Below are 22,085 nucleotides of genomic sequence, written 5' to 3'. Positions count from 1 at the left end.
TTCAACATCCATGTTTGTGAGGATTGGTTTTAGGCATCCATGTACAGACTTGATTTAAAATACAAATTTAAAGGACCTGGTTTGATACATGACTGATCAAACTTTCAAAATATCATGTAGAGGCGCTATTCACAACTCTGACCATCAAACAAGGTGCTAATGCATATTTCTGAGCCAATATTAACAGTTCCAACTTATTAACAGTTCCAACTTGGTAGCTAAATCAATTCACCCATGTGTATTCCTCATTGCTACAGATAATCCTCTGTGTGTTGGCCTGCTGACTGTGTCGCTGCTTTGCTTCATTTGTCTGCACAGCCAGCGTGCAGCAAAGCCCGTCATATGATTGCATGCTCTGCACATTGGCCTAATCATATGGAAGAGATGATCACAGAGCAGGAAATCACAGCACAGGGCCAAAGGAAACAATCTTTCTGCACTGACTTAAGCCAATCACGTCCTCTCTCTCAACCCGCTGCTTGGCCTCTTGCTTGGTCTCTCTCTCAGCCTCTTTAACTTTGCTTTGTATTGATTGCTGTTTCCAGATTTGGAAATTTGATTTGTTAATCTGTAGAGATTTTAACATAATTTCTGAAATTTCTTTGCTGATTTATGTCTGCTTTGGTATGTTTGTATGAACACCACAGAAGTATTGTTCACATTCCTATATTCATTGTATTGAATGTGTAAATAGTTAGCAGGAAAAATGCAAAGCATACAGTAGATTCAAAAAAAACCTTTGCACAGTATATTTTGCTAAGAGGTGCAGCAACATGCAAAACCTGAAACATATGAAACCAGATAATGTCATGGGCTGGGTCGTGTGACCCAGTGTTTGAGTTTTATGTATTTTTGTATCCATTTTTGATCTAGTTAATTTCTTAGTTGTTTCTGTCATCTCTCCCTGTACTCAGTCTCCCTGATTCGTGCGTCTACCTGTCATGTTTCATGTCTGTGTGGTTATGTTAAGGTCATGTCATGATTTATCTTCATGTCTCTGGGTTTCCTGTTTTATTTTGAAAGAGTCTGGTGTTCTTTGTTCACTGCATTTAGGTTTACTCTCCCCTGTGCTGTAATTATGTTTCATTCTAGTCAGCTGTGTCCTCATGTGTCTCCACTTCCCCTGATCACCTCATGTGTGTATTTAGTCCTCAGTCTTGTTGTGTTCAGTGTCGCGTCGTCTGTGTTCTCACCTCCATGTTTTCACGGTCAGTCTTTGCAGTGATCATCATAGTCTCTGAGTCTTCTTAGTTTGTCACAGTATTAGTTTTCCCAGTTTAGTTAGAGTCTAGTTTAGTCACGCTATCCCTGCTTTGTTTGTACACTTTGTCTTCAGCCATAATAAAGGCTCGCTTTCTGTTAAGTTCACTCCCGTCTACTCACTTGTGTACACACCTGGGTCCATCACACACACCACCGCACGGCCTGTCTCCGCAGACCGTGACAGATAAGATAAGATGGAAGCAGAGTTTGTACAATTCTAACCTGCTTGAAAGTCTGTATATTTAATCTTCATCACAACCTGAACTCAGATTTCAAGGCTTTTCTCTGGATGTTAGCTGTATTTTTCTTCATTTTCTGTTAAGATGGTCCCTACACGGCTTCAGTATTGTTCTATAAAGTTCCAGGTTCTGGGGAGGCCAGTCCATGACATAGAGTTGTGTTGTGGCATGCTGACAAATGAAACTGTTATCAATCTGATGCTTTTTTGAGTTGTGGAAATGGAAGTATTACCACATGGTGGGTCAAAATCTGATAGCATTTTTCTGTATTTATAATTCCTGTTTCAGTTTTGACAAAATCTCCAACACAACTGGCTGAAATGCAGACACGAACCATGAAAAGCCTCCCGTTGGTTTTACAGATAGCTGTAGATGTTACAGGCCTTCAACGGAGTCTCTTCCTCATCAGAATTTCACATCATTCTTTACAGTTCATTTACACATACATTCCTCTTTCCCCCAAAAGTTTTGTTTCTCTTGTGATAAAAAGCATCACATCTTATCAAGTTCTCATTTTAAACCCACTTAGCTTTTTTTCATGTATAAATCTACAAAATCAGTCTCCTTATTTACAATAAATCTGTGACTAACTGCTGTCCTGCTTCAAAAATATTTTTGTGCAGTAGCATCAATGCTGCTATTAACCTGCTTATTATTAACATTGTAAACTCTCTTTATGCCTTAACATGTTCACCAATACATCACATATGCAAACAATAAACAAATATATTCTGCCCAGAAATCGGTATAGACTAGACTATTTGCATATAGAAACATAGTTAGTAAGGTTATGTCAAAATCATGTTACTCAATTGTAAAATTTCCAGTAACCTTAGGATAAAAGAGGTGTGCCCCAGAGCTACATAATGAAGCACATGCACTAAGGCCTGCCATCTAATTGCACTAGAGGTGGAATAGCAGCTCCCATTACAACTGGTGGGAAAGTTCAGTTTTCTCTCAGTCTGTGAAAATAGACTTTCTCTAACATTCGCATCCTTCAAACTAAGACAAAAAATGGTTTAATGTCCTTATATGTGCATTACAGTTAACTCAGACTACTAACCTGTTGTATACATCTCCATAACACCAATAAAATAAGGTATTATACATCAATTAGTTCTTAAACCAGATTACAATTGTGACCATACATTTGTAGGTGTCACATACACACTCACCATTGTACTTCTTCATTACATATCGAGGACAATTTGGATTCCTCACTTCTTAAGACTTGTTTCCACTGATTTTCAGTCCAATTATTTTGGCTGATGCAGAACAATTTGGTGTACCTCTGCCTTTTCAAGGAATTTCCCTTCCTTAAGAATGGCCTTTGTCAGCCGCACTTCCACAGTAGCTAAATGGAAGGGCTAGAAGCATCTCTCAGGTCTGTTGCCAGGCCTTTGCTGAATAAGTGCCTGAATATACGACTGAAAATTGGTTCTTTTTTAAGTTGTCTCTTGTGTGTAGACACAACACTGGTTCGTCCCTAGAGTTAGGTGTCATTTTTTGATGCTTGGATAAGTCATAAGTCAGTGTTAAGTAAGAAACAAAGAAGCAAACAAGAAAACAATCCTCTCAAAATCCTAAAAATATACAGACTGTGCAGAAAAGATGGTGGTCATTTCTCAGTCTGAAAAGTGAATTCAGACTTGAAGCATCTTAGACCTGTATTCTTTCTATTGGCCAGGAGGGGGCCACGCTGCTGGCCTTAAAAATGTCTGGTTACATAGAAGTTAATGGGGAGAAAAAAACTGTCTGCTCCCTTGATTTTCAATCTCAGTAAATACTAAGAGTTCTCAGCTTAAAGTGTCAGGTCTTGTTCATTACATACTATTTACTTTTTAAATGATGGATTTATAATTAGAAAGGGCTGGCTCAGAATATGACTGACAAGTTCCTTTTCTGTGAGCCAGAAGTCACATGCTATATTTTTTGGTCAGCTGAGCTCCTTGTTTTAAAACATGGAGCTTTGAGTTTGAGGCTTCACAACTCAACGTCATATCAACAACCATCTGTGTATAAAGTATGTCCATAAGGCATGAAATGAATGCAAACGGTTCCAGTCTTTGCTGCTATCTTGCTTTGGTGACTTAATTTTCAGTTTTAAGTCTCAACAACACTAATGGGGGAGATGTGGTATTTACATTCTGCCTCCAACCTGCTCAGAGTTTTTTAAATGGAGTAATTCACATTAATACTTCATAATTTTACAGCTTAACTTGATGTAAAATCCCCGTCTCGTCCTTATCTTCATTATGGAAAATGTGAATTTGCAAATATTTAACAGAAAAGACATATAATATGAATATATAAATGTAAGTAAAGCCTCCATACACTTTATTCAGTTCTTCAGTCAAGACAGCATAGAAGGAGAAGAGAAGCACCAGCCCTGATGTTAAGTCTGACATCTCACCGTCAGTTTATCTCTCCATCAGGGAGCAGCAGGTGAACTGGCTGACAGCTTTGTCCTGGGAAGCGAGGGATTCAAACGCTCGAGGTCAAGGTGCCCTGGTAATCCAGGCAGCTGTGTTACTAGGATTAAGATGAGGCCAAGGCCATCGTTGTGTCCTGCTAAAACAGGTGTTGCCATGACAACAACCTGAGGGGTAGAGAAAAAGTTCTATATCTGCACCTGCTGGGGTTAAAGGGAAAACATTAGAACACGAGAATAAAATTAAGATATTATCAGATGGTAGCATCAGCTACAGAATTAGACAGGTGCCTTCTTCATTTATATTTTACCTTTCGCGAATTTGTAGTGTGTTTCAGTCCAAATGCCTTTCCTGTGGTTACTTGAAACTAGAAAGTGTTTTTGTAATTTAAACATTAACAGTAAATGTAAATAACCAGCACAAATAGACCTGTTCCTACAAACTTGCTTCAAGAAATTGTGAGTAATAAAGTGTCATAATACTTGTTGTAATAAACGATGAATGACAAGAGGCCCATAGCCCATAAATTCAAATTTTTTGTTAACTGACTTGACTTTTAAACAAAATACAGTATTAACAGCTAGTGCGCTTACCTTGATGTTTTTGACTAGCACTTGTATGAACATGGTGTCCTTCAGCATCTTTGCCCTGCTGGGCTGAGTTTTAGCATTAAAGAGAGGAACCGATTCAAACCTGTCAAGTGTCAACGAGCAGGGTTATAATTGTGAAGTGGTAACTCAAATGATCCCGAATACAAAATGTTATACTATGATTCCAGTCTGTAATCCAACAAATTAGCTATTAAAATAAATGATAATAAAAGGCATTTTTGACTGAATACCATCAGATGTACTGCCAGCTATCCTTATTTATCTCATTAATTAGAACTGGTTTTCAAGCAAATATTCTTATTGTGAATTCTTCTCTTAGGATTACTCCATAGTAAGTGTGAATACAAACAGTGTCTCCAAATGTTATATTATACTTCATTTGGAGACACTTCTTATACTTCTTATACATTTATCCAAACCAGTCGATGGATATTAAAGTAAGAATTTAGCAGAATATTCTCACTGTTAAGTTTTGTTTTTGTTTAATTTAAATTATCTCTCACACACACACACACACACACACACACACACACACACACACACACACCCTGTCTGACTGATGTGGTGTTGTGGCCCTGTGGCCCCTGGAGAGCACTAATTGAATTGGTTTCCAGAGAATACTAATGGGCCTTAATGTCCAGATAACTGATACTCACACAGCGAGTGATCATTGACACCATGTGTTTCTGCTCTGTTATAAACATGTCACAACAGCACGGGGGGCCATTTGGCCCGTAAATTAATTCCGCCCTTCTCTTCAGTCCCTCCCCGGTTCATGCACACATGTGATTTGCTTAAATTACACTTATGAAGACAAGTATAACACCTGTTCAATCAAGCAGGTCGTCTGCCTCTCAGACAGGCAGAGAGACCAACACACTGCCATTGCCAAGCCTAAAGCGATGCTACCAGCAAGACTACAAAATGTCCCCATTGTCAGGACCTGAAACTCAAATTAGTTTTCATAAATAGAGCAGATGTAAGTAAGTAAATCTATACAGTCAACATTGTTAACACAAAATAGTCTTGTCATTAGCCTTGCTTTAGCCTTTCCTCTCTCTCCTTTGTTGTCATCTTATTTTCTATCACCCTCAACACTTATATGCAGTAATATAATCTGTCTTCTTTGATCACTTATGCTTTTTTTTGCAAGTAAAAGAGTAAAATAATTTTTTTTAAAGAAATGTGATTTGATTCATCCATTCAAGTTACTTGTGTATTTAGTACTCTAATCACACAAGCTTTCAGGCTTAAAGTGAGATAAAAAAACACTCTGTCCAGCTGTTGTTGTTAAAGAAGATGCTCATTTCTGACTTTTTATCAGCAGACCGTGTTTTCATTGAGTCATCTAAATGACCCACATGTCCCCTGAACAGGTTTCAACTCAAAGTACAGCACAGATCACTGCTATTGTCATCCCTATACCAGCAAAACAGCTAGGAAGTTGAAACCATTCAATGTCTTTTCATTCATTAGTCATTTTTTCTAAAGCCTCCGGCAGTTTTTTTTAAAGTCTTTGTCAAAATAAATGGGAAAAGAGCCTCAGTTTTAATTAAATGTTTTATACATGTTTTATATATAAAGGTTAATTTATCTCAGTGACTTACTTTGGGCAGTAAAGGGGCTCCACTGCCTCTATTTTCAGTGTGGAAAATGGATAAAATTCTTGAGGTAGGCCTTATTGTTTTTTCTTTGGTTTGTATCACCAAATTAAAAAGAAAACTTTTAAAAATTGTAACATATTGTTTGTTTAAATTCAAAAGCTAGCAAGATGCTCTTTGTCAGGATTAATAAGAGCTCGTGGTTGCTGTGAAATCGTTTTATTAGTGACGTTTCTTATTTTACATCATTTTCACACAGAATTTGGCCATGACATTGGATATGATACCACTACAATGCCAGTTAAAGGGTTACCAGGCATCAATGAACAAAATTGGTTGCAAAAAGAGATGCTCCATCAAAAACCTGCCAGGTGATTGCTTTGGTAGCTAGCAGATTGCTACAATTGCCTGTAGTTTTGTCCCACTTAGACACTTGATAACTACTAATACTATAACTTGAGAGAGAAAGTATGACACAAGCTGGTGATGGAGAAGATTCACCTTCAAAGTAAAAGTTTGTCCTTACAGTGGCATGTTTCAAAAGGCACATGGCCAAAAATAGCCAACAAGCTACTGCCATGTGGTTACAAGTCACATGTCTGCAAAACCTCATTAAAAATACAAGGACTGTTTGCACATGTTGAAATGATTTGACTGCAAGAGAAAGAATTTTAGGATGAGACACAGTGGACAAGAAGTGGACATAGTAGTCATGTAAATGTTTGGGTGGGTGGGTGGGGTGGCTTGTCTTTGTTCTACACATTCTCTTATGTTTTCAGTCTTGTAAAAAAACTGTAAATATTGTGTCACCGGTATAGTGAATGCTCAGGAATCTACAAATGCATCTAACTTTTCTTTAGCTAAATTCAGCTGGAAACCCTAAATTAGCCCACAGCCTGCAAAATGTAATTAGAAATGACTACATTTAATTACTAACTGTCTTAGTAAAAAAACTGTCTTTTGTGTAGGTTAGCTGTCTTTAATTAGCAGGAGGTCAAACCTTAAGCCACTACACTTACTCAGACTAAAAGTCCTGACAGTATACCCACTCACACTCTCACCCCTTCGGTGCTTCTGTCACGCTGTATATGGTGTAAAAACAAATTCCCTCAGTGTAATCACAAGCTGAGCTAACAGTTTTCAATAGTTTCTCCTTCACCGTCATCCCGTACAGCAAAACCTCTGCATTTCTGACAGCCCTGGCTACCGCTCAGCATCAGTTATTGTATTTTGTCTTGGCTTGTCCGCCTCTAATCAGAAGGGAGTTTAAGAAAATACAGCTATGGTAGCGAGTAGGGGCAGAGGGCTTCTGGTGGGTTGGAAATTGGGGTTGATGATGAGAGATGTGGCATGCAGGGAAGGATTTTCATTCCAATGCGATGTCCACATGTGCCGGTGGTTTTCAGGCGAGGCTTTGGACAAGCAAAACAGGGAAGGCACATACGGATGGCACTCCAAAAATAACTGCAGAGGGCGGTGTAACAATAAGCACCATGTCAAATGTGTGTAGGCAGTGAGAAAGCCTGTTTGAACAAAGCTGTGACATTAAATCAGTCGGGAGAATTACAGTTTGTGAGAACCAACTGTTGTAAGGAAAGTGAACAAACAGTCCCGTATGGGAGGATTTAAAGTGGTGAAATGAGTCCATTTACTCAAGCTCACGTGTAATATACCTGTAACTTGCACCCATCTCACCGAAATCCAGTTCCAACACCAGCCTCAAAGTATTTATACCTGAAATCTTGGCTTTTTCATTCTCATAGTGTCATTTTATTCTAGTTCTGCTCTGTTGTTCTTACGCTCCAGTTGTGTGACTCATGTTCGATCCTGTTTTCTGCCTGCCTCCCTCTCTGCATTTCAACCAACTGGTAATCCTGCCTGCACACCTGCCAATATGCCAGCCACCTCAGCCTATCTGTAATCGTTAGTTTGCACTTAAATAACCTACTAAACAGATCCTTCCTTTCTAAAATTGCTGCAGAATAATTTGAAATCCATCTCACTCCTTGCTGATGAAGGATACACAACTTGAGGACTTACATGGGTTTAAACTTCCTGTTTTCCCATTATTAAAAAATGTAGTATGCCTCCGAAACTCATCACATCTCAAAGAGCTGTGCCCAGACACTGGAAACAAACACACTGCCTTATGTGTTCATCATCTCTTGTGATTATATCTCCCTGCACCCACATACAAGCCCACCACACCATAACCCACCCTGAGCGGGAATCGATTGAGAGAAATGTAATGATGTCACTCCCATTTCTCCTTCTTTCTCCTTGTCAGTCCTTCCCGAAGAAAAACAGATGAGATGAAATCATCTTTGCTGATGTTATTGTCTCTGTCTTCATCAGTGAAATACATCTCAACTCAAACACATCAGCATCAAAGTGTCTGTTTTTCTTCTTGGAGTAATTACCTGCCGTACTTTTATCTTTCTTTCTTTTCTTTCTTTTTTTTTATTAATGCTCTGATGAAAATGATGGTTGTGATGATGATGATAACGATGTGAAGATGAAATGTGGGTTAATGGTACACATGTATTGTTGTCATTTAGTGACATCTGCTGGTTATTCCCGATGGTGCTAGCAATTTTCTGACATGACCTTTTTGTGGTCGATAATACTTTCTGTCCAGTTTCTTTTCTATGCTAATTCTTCTTATTATTTTTTTTAATATTTGAAACTATTAGTTAGTGATGATTTTTTTCATTACCCATGCACGGGTTTAACTCAAAACAGACATACTCAGTTGCTTGAACGTTGTTGTTTTTCAGTCTCTGACTCAATCATGTTCATGAGTTCATGATTACATTGAAAGCTCACATTCATTACCAGTATTGATTTTTTTCTAAGATAAAATAAATGAATGTAAATAAATTGATTGGGACCAACCCTCATATTGATACAGGTTGCAAATGTATTTTGCATATTTATAAGATTTTATGTACAGTTTTTAGTTCATTTCCCGCAATAGTTTCAACTTCTTTTGAATGCTGTGTTTATTTGTGTATCTTGCCATATATTTTTTCATTCATTTTTCATTAGTCTGGAGGAGTCCAGGTTTGAACCTACATTATCCATTTGTTAACTCCTTGTCTTTCATTGCTTACAAACACATGAAAAACATTTGAAAATGAATTCAATTGACTGATGAATCAAAAATATCATGTGATATGGAAACTTTTAAAAATAAATTTCAGCCTGGCATCACAGCCACTGCATAGCTAAGCTAGTTATCTCTCTGTTTATCTTCGAAACCGAGCTGTAACTCTGAATTGTATACATTTTTATTTATGTAGTGCCTTCATGTTCCATGGTTTTTATGTTCGTTTCAGTAGATCAGTAGATGACTAAGAGATGCTCGCAGGTGTGATGAAAAACTAATTCATTATACGACTCGTTACAGTGCTTTCATGTTACTCTGTAAAATGACCTGTTTTATCTCATACTTGCCATTTAACAATATAAACATATAGGCTATAGTCCTATACACCAACACAAATCGCTATGCTAATGAGGACAAATATGATCTTACTATTAGTACAACACAAAGTCAACAGCACAAACATGCAAACTGATCGCCATGGTGATTCTAATTAAGAAACACAAATAGGTAGAAACAGAGGCTGCAGCCTGACTACTCATCAGTTTATTACCTGTTGAAGTTCAGGGTCTGGATACTGGACTGGGGTCAGCATTCATTCAGCTTTAACGTTAGCATGCCGACTGTGCAGGTAGCAGCATAATGCAGCTGTATCTGTCCGGGATCAACTGGCACAGACCAACAATTCCAAGGAACTGGACAATTGGGAACCGACTCCCTACAAGAACCGGTTTTCAATTCCCATCTCTATGTGGAAGAGTGGAACTTTAATCCCTTGTAACCTAGTTGCTAGTCTGTATCTTTTATTGTTGTGTCATCATCAGCACTGATAAATGAAACAACAAAAGTTCACACAATTTTTCATCAACTCCTGTTTTTGATGGAATGAGTATCAGTATAACAGGTCTTGTAACTCAGCTGGTTTTCATTTTGCTTGTAACCATTATAGTGCCAGTTATCAGTCTACAAAGCCTATCTCCTTCATTTGTTCAGAGGAAACAGAGAGTCCTATTTAACTAATACCAGAATGCTGTCATACACTCAGAAGAAAACAGCTGGCGATATCATAAAATCAATCAGAGGAGTTGAATTTATCAATCATTTTTATGTGTGTGTGATGCTGTACCTTTGGCTGCATATCTGACAGGATTTCATTTAGACGCTGCTCTGCTCCTCTACTGCTCTGGTAGTGAATCATGTCAGCTTACAGCTCAGTATCTCACATTAATAGAAATCTTCTTTCTGCTGCTTCAGCTTTATTTGTCTGCAGTGGAAACATCGCTGCCAAGGCAGCTAAAGTGGCACTTGTAAAGAACACTGAAAGAAACTTGGCATACTTCTAAAGAGCACTGGATCTAAACCAGAGGAAGCAATTTGGACAGTCTGGAAGTGCCTGATAAGGTGATGGAGGCCAGTTATATGCTGCTGGAGCTTTTTGGAAAGCAATATAAATACATTTTTTAAAAAGTAAAAGCTATCTTTCTTGCTCAAAAAAATATAATAAAAATAAGAATTCCTTATATGTTACATGAAATGATACTTTGCAGAGATATAACTACAGTTTTTTCTGTTTATGCCCTGTTTCATGTTTGACATCTTTGTAATCTTTTTACAGCGTGTGATTGTTTTACATTGAGATTTGGTGGTTGTGTCTTTTTTGTGTCTATTTGGGGTCATTTCAGATTTGCAGTCTTTTTAGGGTTTTTTTGTTTCTTTTAATTGACCTTTCAACAAGAGAGGCCCCTGGATTAGCCCCTGCTGTCTGTCGCATCGGGCAGTTGCACATTTTAGATGTATTACTATTTATTTGTTTTTAATTTATTCATTTCGCATCTGACACTAAAAAAATAAAAATACGCTCGCGGTTGGTGTTGCCATGGTTACGATCCCAAACTCATTGCAGTGGTGCCCAACAGCCACCAGGGGGCGCAGTTTCACAAGATTTCTGGCAGGAACCAGTCAAAGCATCACTCAGGTAGTAAAGGGGCAGATTCGAGGACCAGATACGAGCGTCTGTTGGGGTTGCGCAGCTCACACCCCTTGGGTTCTTCAGCGGCTGTCCGCTCGGTTTAACTCGTCTCTTTTTGGAAATCATGGTGGCTAAAACCAAAAAGCAAACCGGGAAGAGTCCGGCGACCCAGACTGACCGCGACAGGAGCCCGCTTGTTTCGCCACCTGGCAAAAGTAACGTTAGGCGACCAGGCAGGGAGGGCAAGGTTTTCAACAGCACGCATTCAAACGGGCTTTCGGGCATCAGACACAAGCTGGGGCTAACTCCGTCTGCAGCCGCCAAGCTGGGAATCACTCTTCTCCTCGGTAAGTTCAGAACCACTAGCCCGTTAGCTTCTTGCAGAACCACAAGCTAACGAGTGCTAACACTAGCAGCATTAGCAGCTCCGCTAAATTAAGTTATCTCCGCTGCCGATCACTGGGCTAACGTTAGCTCACCCTAACGCTACCTCTCTAGCGGTAGTTACCTGCTGTTGCTGTCCGTTAAAATCAAATGAAAGTGTCCCGTATTTCTTCCGCCTATATGCCACATCAGCTCCACACGTGTTAACAGGTTTTCTGGCAAACTTCAAGCTTGGCGTTCTCCTCTAAATGCACAATAGTTATAACCCCGTATCACTCAAAGTCATCTCTGCTGTAGTCTAACCAGCGGGTTGTGGCTTTGCAAATCTAGCCTCCTCTCTCAGTGATGAAGTAGCTTTTTTTTCTGCAGTAGTTAAAGTTAATTATTTCTGTTCACAGCTGCTCTGACTGGATATCTGCACTGGTAAGCTGCGCTTTTATCGGCTTTACCAAGTTATCGTTCACTAACTACTGTTGCGTTTACTTGCTCATACTTCACACATATTTCTCCCCCTGCAATTAGGTATCATCTCACACAGCTCTTTGAGAATGACAGGCACTTTTCACACCTGTCTAACCTGGAGAAGGAAATGGCTTTTCGAACAGAAATGGTAATTTGTTTTTCTTTTTGGTAAGGCAACAGCAGGATGCACAAATCTTTGATAAATATTGTCATCTTGAATCTTGAAGGGCACAGTTTTTGTATGGCCGTTGTTTACCATCGTCTACCTTTATTTTGGCATAAGACAGTAAAAAGTGAGAAATCCTTTGCTACAAAACCAGATGATCAAGGTCTAAATCAAATTAATATTTAGTATGGATTCCCTTTACCATCAAAATAGCAGCAGTTGTTCCTGGCGTTTGCTCATTTAAAGGGGGGGGGGGGGGGCTGTTTGAGCAGATTGGAAACCTATCTTGGGTCTTTCAATAACCCCAATTTCAATCCCATGATGTTAATGTATTTGGCTATATTTCAGCCATGCACTACACCTGTTGCAGAGCAGTTTATTGTCCTTGTAGCTGAAGATACACGTGAATGATGTCCAAACAAAAACAGACCTCATCAGACCTACACTAAGAGGGCTTGGTGGTTCTGCTATACTTAGATAGATATTGTGGTGGCTTTCTCTTTTTCTTTCTTTCTTTTTTTTTTTTTAGCTGACTTGTCTGATTTGATTACATGGTCACTGAAAATCAATAAAGAGCCATTGTGAGTGATTATTTGTATATATTTAACTTTGTTAACTTTGTTTTGGTTGAGATTTCGACATGTGCTGAGGAGGGATGGTGGATATACTGGAGAAAGGATGTTAAATATGGAGCTGCCAGGAAGGAGGAAAGGAAGAATGGCACAGAGATAATTCATGGATGTATCAAGGGAGGGAATGTAGAGGGTTGGTTGGAGGATGATAAGGATAGGGTGAACCCTAAAGGAAGTAACTGAAACAGGATGATGATTTTGTGGTCTCCTCTTCCAAGAGGACAGTGAATCCATCAGACATGAGGGCTCCATGATTTGTGTTCAGCTATGAGAGGATGTGAATTATAGATTTGTGTTAATAACAGATACCAGCCCATCTGAACATATGTGGTGGATTTTACACCCACGTGTTAGAAAGTGCTCTCCACCATCTTCATAAAAACATTCACGTTTGAGCTGTTGTGGTAGGATGTGGGCCAACAACTTTCTCAGAGACTTTATGCCTCTAATTCCTTCTAACTATGTCATGATTATTTTATTTTGTCATGCTGCCAAATGACATTGAGACAGATTAGATGTTGCCTTGATGGTACTGCATTAAAATAGGATTTTCAACATAAGAAGTGCATGCAACATTTGTAAGGGAATGTTTGGGGGGGGGGGGGTAGTTGTGCTTAAAATTTAAATGTGTTGAAGTTAGTCACACGAATCAGGCAGAGACAACTCTTTGGCTTTCACAACATGCACTTCTTAACATTTTCATCACATTTTATAGACCTCATCATTGCTGAAGTCATTAAAACTTAATGAGTAGATTGTTATTGGCAATAAATATTTGCTGCTGCCCCAGTGAGCATATAAGCACTGTCACGTTAGCCTTCTGTAAAACAAAATATGACAGCAGTTTGCATTTTTTTTAAAAAGGCCATCAAAATAAGATCAGCCAGGTTAATAAAGAAATGCGAGGCAAGCTCATCACAAAACATCCCTGCATAGTTAAGATGATGATGTTGTAATAATTTCCCAAACACAGTGCTTCTATTTGACATGCAAACTGATTTCCAATGAAGAGTTGGTTAAAGTGAACTTTGACCCTTGAGCACACCAGCCAGAGTTGGTCAACAATAACCATTGCACAGACGTCAGCTGAAGTGAAAGGGGGAGAGAATAAATATTTAGAAGACTTACTGTTGACTGATGACTGTAGTTAACCTAGTTTGACTATGACTGTCCATTCAGAGAAAATCAAATCAGTAATACTAACCATGTTTACAGTTGTTACTCATCTGTCACTTTCCACGTCGATCGCTCGATGAAGAGCTGCACACAAGCAAAATTAACATTTGTGTCTATAAGCACTGCTGCTTTTCAGATCCCCATCACTCTGTGTAAAAGCTGCTGTTTAAGTGACGCTCAAGGTGAAAACTTTGTCAGATGAAAACAGAATACTTGTCTTGCCTTCCCCCTGCTGCGTGCTACCAAATGGGCTGCGAGCCATGGCCATCTGCTGAGCCTGTGTAAACCATTCCAGTTTCTTCTGTCTGAGTTGTAGTGCTGGAGTTATATTTAGTATCCGTCTGCTGCCTTTTTCTTTCTGTAATCTTCTGTATGTAATGTTCTTTTTGATACCAGGGTCTGTACTATTCCTACTACAAGACAATTATTGAGGCTCCTTCTTTCCTGGACGGCCTTCACATGGTCATGAACGATCGGCTGACCGAGCATCCGCTGGTTATTAACACACTGAAGAGATTCAACCTCTATCCAGAGGTAATATTGATTTTTGGCAAATTACCGTGCACATATTTTATTTGCTGCTCTCAGACTAAAATTATTCATAACTTTGAAATATTTTCAGAAGAAGATCAAATCTTCATTCTCGTGGGATGTATACAGTGAATCCCTTAGTACAAACAAAACTCTTTTAGAGAAGGAATAAAAGGTTTGAAGGGTGAGGTAATTTTATCGTGAAGATGTTTTTAAGCTTTGGGATAAAAAAAAAAACCTTTTTACAACACTTTATTAGTATTATATTGTTTGAAGTGTTGGCAGTACAAGAATCTGGATGCATTTAATGAGCCAAATCGGGTAATGCAGGTAATTGGAGAATTACATAACAACAGTTTATGAATTTAGCAAAGAGATGTTTGGTGATTAAACTTTTTTAGTCTTTTAGATGATTGCTTATGTTGAATTTTGCTCCATGGATTTTCTCCTTTCATGCATCCCCTCTACTTTTTTCTCTCTGCAGTCCTTTGCCATGTAGCAAATGGCAATAAGTGCAGTTAGAAGTGGTATACATGCCAGATTAATGTGCTTTCCTAACAATGAATCTTGCTGGATGGAGAAACCAAATTTGTTTAATTCTTTCTTTACATGATGGTTAAGAAATATGCTCACTGAAGATGAGTGAGTGAGTAATCAGGCTACTCTGATGGAACAAAATAAAGGAAAGAGATGTGCTGGAAAGCCGACGTAGAGCATTGTTGCAGAACAGACTGTGAAACAGCAGCGTTTTATCTCCATTGTCTTTTTGTAATTTTCCGAGAAGCCAAATTGAAAGTTGAATTAGGTTGTTATAGATTGCACAGCTTAACATTGATTCTTTTGTGTGTGTGTGTGTGTGTGTGTTAAATTTATTTTATTACAGTTAGATGACTTTAAAGGCAGCACGGTGGCACGGTGGTTAGCACTGTTGCCACACAGCAAGAAGGTCCTGAGTTCAATTCCAACATCAGGCCGGGGTCTTTCTGTGTGGAGTTTGCATGTTCTCCCCGTGTTTGTGTGGGTTCCCTCCGGGTACTCCGGCTTCCTCCCACCGTCCAAAGACATGCAGCTTGTGGGGATAGGTTAATTGGAAAATCCAAATTGCCACTAGGTGTGAATGTGAGCGTGAATGGTTGTTTGCCCCTGTGTGTTGGCCCTGCGACAGACTGGCGACCTGTCCAGGGTGTACCCCGCCTCTCGCCCTATGACAGCTGGGATAGGCTCCAGCGCCCCCCGCGACCCTGAAAAGGAGAAGCGGAAGCGAATGGATGGATGGATAGATGACTTAAAAAAAATAAAATTAAAAAAAAATATATATATATAGTCTTTATTTATGATCCCTTTTTGCAAACTCATAGACCAGAATCCAAATCATGCTAGTGTCTACTCCTCAGAAATAAAAGGGAGAAAAGTAATTTAAAATTTGATGTTTAAACAGGATTTTTACATCCTGTCTGTTCTCCCCAGGTGGTCCTGGCCAGCTGGTACCGGATGTACACAGGTGTAATGGGTTACTTTGGGATTCCCACAAAAATGTGCTGGTCCATCAACAGAGGAGAGGGACTCACTCCTGTGGACAGCTGTGAAGGTAAACACTGTTGCCATGGCATGTAAGTCTTAACTAGAAACGTGCTCAGTTGTGCATTTAGACACACACACACACACACACGGGTCAAATCTAATCCGTTCCCGTATTTCATCCTACTTGGTGACAATTGTAGCCCCTTTGCTTGAATAAACGGTTTAGCTGTCACTTAAGATGTAGAGAAGTACAAATATCGCAGATTTGAGAAGTTTGGTAAGTAATTCTTGACCTCATTTGACAGTCCGGCAGTCGGCTAAGAGATAATTTTTAGGCCTGTGGTTTAAAAAAAAGAAGTAGTAGTTAAGCTTAAGGCATCCAGGCATCCTCTGCAAAACTAACACTTACTGAATAACATTTAATGCGAAAGAAGAGAAATATACTCATTGATTTTTTTTCTTCTAGCCTTGAGGGGGAAAAATGTTTTTAACCTCTTCCACGTCTTTTTTTTTTTAAGTTGGCTCACGGTAAAACTGGAAATTAAGTCTGCTGAGAGAAAACAAGCAAAAGCTGCTGTCAGCTTTCCTTTGTGAAGCTGCAGTCTCCATGTTTCTGTCGGTCTCATTAGTGAATGTGGCACCCCACGGCTGATGTACACAGGCTGTTTTCACAGTGTTTACATAAACCTGATGCAAGCTGCATTGCATTTCCTGTAACTGTCAGCCAGTATGTTATTTTTGTGTGGTTTAAAATTACACAGTAGAACGGAACAAGCAGTTTTGGAGCAAGATACGTTTTCTGTTTGTCCAGTGATTTACCGTCACATCACGGAGATGCGATGTCAATGCATCTTCAATCTCTTAGTCATTGTTGCCGTGTAGGTCTGTTCTGTGTACCTTCTTATTATGCTGGAATCATTGAGAGGAGTTCGTGCCAAGAATATAGCAGCGAGACGTCATTTAACTGAGCAGTGAAGTGAACAAAACCTATTTGCTGTCACTAAAGTTTCAAACTTTAATCTCACCATCAGAATTTAGAGAATGACTTGTGGAACCTGCAGTGGGATGTGCAGTAATAATGTATTATTCCAGTTTGATGGTTTTTGTTTGGGTTTTTTTTTTAACCCCACATTTTTATTTATTTATTTATTTATTTTTGATAGGGCTGATCGTGACATGTTGTTTAATGTACTTCCTGTTGTTATGCTTCAACTTTGGTGTCATTCAGATATGACATTTCAGATGCTGCATAAAAACTGTTATTTTTGTCACCCATCGGTTTGCTTAACTGCTTATCCAGTTCGGGGTCATGGAGGTGTTGGAGGCTATTCCAGCCAACACTGGGAATGAGGTGGCATAAACTCTGGACAGGTCCCGGGTCACAGGGCTAAATTAGAGACCGACAGACAACCATTCATACTCTGATTCATACCTACAGTCAAGTTAGAATTATCATTTAACCTAACATTCATGATTTTTTTACTACGGGAGGAACCCATGCAGACACAGAGAGGACATATAAAAGACCTGAGTAGCATATATTTATCTCACACATACCATTACATATGGATTTTTTTACTATAATTTTTTAAGTAGCAGAACTGAAAATTTTTGCAACACAGAGTCTGCAGGAAGTGATTAGTCTGTAGTGTCTTCATTGCAGAAGCAGAGCACAGAAATCCTACCTGTTCCATGGGTTATTTTTGCATGACCTAACTTGCTCAATCTGCAGTGACCCAGTTTGCACACAAAAGGCAAGCAGTACAGCTTGATTGAGATGCCTGCAAATGTGACTTTCAGATCATTAAACACGCAGGGGTGTGTGGGGGTGTGTTTTCAGATTACTCCTGTAATCAGAGATTTACATTCTTTTTGTGATTGCAGTCATTTTCAAGGGGTGTTAGGGTGTGTGAGATGACTGCAAAGTGGTCTAACAAAATCAAAGGTGAAGTTAAAATCATAAGTTCAAACATATTGGCTGTGCTAGTCAGTCAGAAAAACTTAAAATCAATGTTTCACACAGTGCACAAACTCACAGAAGCAGGTATGTCTCCCATCAATATTTCACTGTAATAAGTTGTTAAATCTTGCAACAAAGTTTCTATGTTTGCATCAGTGATGTTAACTAAAGCATAATTATCATCTGTTCGATGGAGAAGGATAGAAGGCAGTCCTACAAGCAAAAAATGTGCATATTAATAATGGATTTGCTTTAATTAGCATAGGCTGCAGTCCCCCGGTGACATGGAAGAGGGTGGATGGATGGATAGATAATGTACAAAGTCATTACTAATAGAAAGAATGTTAAAGCAAATGTTTCTCACATGCTGCTCAGCCTCCATGTGGGTGGTGCTGCTGCTCAGAGAGAGAATAGTAGGATGGCAGAGCTTAGCAGTATTATTCATACATTTTTCAGTTGCACTTTTTAACACAAGGAAAATCTTGCTAAAGGAGCATGAAGTGCTATTCTACATGACAAAATCGGTAATTAGCAGCAGTAAGGTGAACTGAAGTGAAAGGAACTGCAGACAGAGATGATGGGTTTGTTTCAAATCCTATGCGACGTGCAAATATACCAGTAGTTGAATATTGACGTACAGCTTTTGATCATTTACATTTGTAAAAAATTATATCAGCAATTTCCAATGTCCAAACGATGTCCTCAAGTTACTACTTTCTAATAAGTCTTTGCAAAATGTAGCAAATTAGCTGGTAAATGGAAAAATAATCAGTTATCATGTTATCGAAGCTGAATTATATGTCAGAGAACTCTATTGGTAGCATTTAACCTGGATAAAAACTGCATTTCTGCCTGTCTCTGTTGCGCGCTCCAGGAATGGGTGACCCAGCATATTTCTATGTGGCCTGTGTGTTCCTGCTGAATGGCATGATGATGAGCATCTTCTTCATGTACGGCTCCTACCTCAGGTAACCTCTCCAGCCCAGCACTCTCTCCTAACTTGCTCACATGGACACTAGTGAGGAGAGGATGATTTTTAAATGGTCCATCCCAATAAGCTGTCAGGCGTAGACCATTTGTCTGCTGTCTCTGTCAGATTTATAGATTTGAACTATCGGAAAGAAGATAACCTCTCTGAATCCTTCTGCTGCTTTCTGCTCTTCTTTTAATCCCACCTCATTTTCATTTTTCCTCATTAGTGGCAGTCGACTGGGCGGCGTTATTACCACATTGTGTTTTTTCTTCAATCACGGTGAGGTAAGTGCAGTTCCTTTAATATCTTTATCAGGATATTCAAATGTTGGAGCTTTGGGAAGTGTAAGCTTCTGAAATCTGTAAAACTCAAAATGGAAAAAAACCCTCAGAAAAAGAGAAGGATGGTTAATAGGGACTCGTTTCAGCCCTCAAAGGAGCTTAGAGTTGTTTTTGGCTCGCACTCAAAGCTGAATCCCTCCGCCTATCTTCTTCTCTCAAGTTTCCTCCAGAACAAATTTCAGTCAAGCGCACACTCGAACGCCTTTCTGTCCTTTCCCTGAGTGCTATGGCGGCTTGTTACAGCAGCATCTGTAATTTCCACTTTTTCGGAGGAAGTAGTAAAATGGCAGTCTGGCTGGGTAGACGCTCTGAGGTCAGTGTTGACTGCATTAAAATAGAGGTGTGGGTGTTTATTAGCCTTTAGAGACAGGCTCACTAATCTGTGAATTATGCTTCTGCAGGAAATCGAAATCGTCACTTGCTCTATTATCTGAAACTAATTTTAACTTTACGCTGTAACTTTCTGCATGACCTGAATTTCACCTCTCGATAAATGTAACTACACGTCGGGTGGACACACACCACAACAACTTGAGTGGTGTGGAAGGTTGCGGCATAGGGATAAAAGGAGTTTCTGGTTACGATGTAGATTTCCTGCAGAAGTCTAAATCAAGCTCAACAGCAGGACCTAAGCAGACTGCTCGCTGGATCCGTGCACAGATAAAAGCTGCAACTGTGCAGTTTGTACCTTATTAGTCTACTGTTCCTGTTTTCACACTAAAATGGAGTAAGGAATCAAATTAATAAATCATTTGTTGGAATACAAGAGCTCCTTATTCTATATTCAGAATTTTACATGGTGTTATTTTTATTTCTTTTAATTTTATTTTACGTTGTTTTGTTTTTTTGGTATGGTATCTCATATTATGGAGCTGCACACCTACTGCGCTATGTGCCACAATGCAATTCATGATTAATGCTATAGCGAGTATATAGAGCTAGAGCAGGGCGATATGACCAAAGATATTTATCACGATATACATTTGAAAATTTGCGATAACGATATAACTGACGATATAATTGACACTAGACAAAATGCTTTACAACTCCACAACATTATTAGTGCAAAAAACCCCATCAATGTATTTTCACTTAAACAAGCAGCTGTTTTTTGTGTGCATTAAAGTTATATAAAAATGTAACAGTGCAAATTCCTTGCTGACAGTTTAACCAAAAGGCATTTCCAGTGGAAATTGGCCGACATATCCTCAGCATAACCATGTATAATATCCACAAAACTTAAAAAGAGGTTATACACACAATACAGTAATATTATGTTGAAGCACAGCACGTATCACTCCGCGAGGCTCTTGACTACGATAGCCGTAATGCTCCGACAATCCAGCAAGCGGTGCGGCTTCGTAGCTTAGCAAAGTCGTACTGAAACATTTGACAGATTTTCGAGCGCCGTGTACATAAAATCGTTTCAAGGTCAGTAAACACAACCAGAGTTCATACATAAGGCACACGGGATTATAAGGGGCACTGTCGATTTTCAGAAAAATCAAAGGATTGATTTTAAGTGTGCCGTATTTTCCAAACAACACGGTAATAACGACGGCCCACTAGCATGCTCTACCAAAAATAGTGCTTTGTTGTGTATCTGACGGACAAAAGCTAAACCAGTTCCACACCACTGAAGTTGAAGCATTCTTACAAACCAATTCTGGTTCATCTGGTTCATTTAACGATCCACTTTCGCTCTTCTCATTCTCCGTCCCCGCCATGTGAGTATGTAAACATAGGCACTGCGCATGCGCGTTTTACCCATATTCTATCGCGATATTTCATTTTCCTATCGTTGCCCAAAATTACACCGGTATTACCGTGAACGGTATGATATAGCCCAGCCCTATATAGAGCCATATCAGTCAAAAGTAGACATTCAGAAAGTTAGATGCAATCCATTTGTCTAAACTTGATTGTAGGCAATCACTTTATTTGAGGACTGAAAAGCATGAAGTACAGTCACAAAGAAACAGTCACACATCAGCCTAAAGTTGATTAACTACAGCTAAATGCAGTCACCGGCTTAAACTTTCACCTGCTTTATTTTATTCTAGTGAGGTGACCTAGAATTCATCAATAAATGTGTTCTCCTGCTACAGGATAGATTAAGAACATGCAAACCTCCTCACCCACAGTGTTTTTGCATTTAAGAAATCCTGCCAATAGACCGATACCACATTAAGTGTCTGTAATCTCTACACAAGCTGTGTGTTACTATACAGTCTGTGTCAATATAGGATTAACTGAGATTTATTTATAAGCTGCAGAGGAGTAAAATGTATCTCTGTTTTGTTTTTTTTCTCTCAAAGAAAATCAGAGTGAATTTGAGTTTGAGCAAATCTGATTCTTTTCTTGTCCACGTGTATTTTATCAGAGCACTCGAGTGATGTGGACTCCGCCTCTGAGGGAGAGTTTTGCCTACCCTTTCCTGGTCCTGCAGATGCTTCTTCTCACATACATCCTACGGTAAACTCACTCAGCGTCTCCACTGCTCTGCTAAATTCATATTGTTGTAATTTGGTAAAGTGTTTCAGAATGTGCAAAGGCATCACAAACACACCGAGCACATCATGAATAACTGTCATGTTAATACTGGTGTGGGACCTTGTTTTGCTTAATGAACTCCAAATGATGGTGGAAACATCTTTTGTGATTCTGCTCCATGTTGACATAATTGAATCACAAAATATCGGTTTGCTGAGTGACCAT

The 22,085-nt window shown here is 39.2% G+C and overlaps 1 protein-coding gene across 3 annotated transcripts in view; it reads left to right on the top strand.

The window, feature by feature from the left end:
- Positions 1-11,142: 11,142 nt before the first annotated feature.
- Positions 11,143-22,085, top strand: part of dpy19l1l (dpy-19-like 1, like (H. sapiens)) — a 29,391-nt gene continuing 18,448 nt past the window's right edge. The window contains exons 1-8 of one of the 3 annotated variants that reach the window (XM_085176847.1): positions 11,143-11,568; positions 12,004-12,028; positions 12,128-12,215; positions 14,438-14,575; positions 16,040-16,160; positions 18,928-19,021; positions 19,253-19,310; positions 21,751-21,842. In XM_085176847.1, the coding sequence (XP_085032973.1) occupies positions 11,346-11,568; positions 12,004-12,028; positions 12,128-12,215; positions 14,438-14,575; positions 16,040-16,160; positions 18,928-19,021; positions 19,253-19,310; positions 21,751-21,842 (839 nt within the window). In that variant the 5' untranslated portion in view covers positions 11,143-11,345. The remainder of the gene's footprint in view (positions 11,569-12,003; positions 12,029-12,127; positions 12,216-14,437; positions 14,576-16,039; positions 16,161-18,927; positions 19,022-19,252; positions 19,311-21,750; positions 21,843-22,085) is intronic. The other 2 variants (XM_085176846.1, XM_085176848.1) reach the window with 2 other exon arrangements.

This window comes from Neolamprologus multifasciatus, chromosome 11, assembly GCF_963576455.1.
Source record: "Neolamprologus multifasciatus chromosome 11, fNeoMul1.2, whole genome shotgun sequence".
Classification (NCBI taxonomy): domain Eukaryota; kingdom Metazoa; phylum Chordata; class Actinopteri; order Cichliformes; family Cichlidae; genus Neolamprologus; species Neolamprologus multifasciatus.
This window is presented reverse-complemented; position numbering and strand designations above follow the sequence as displayed.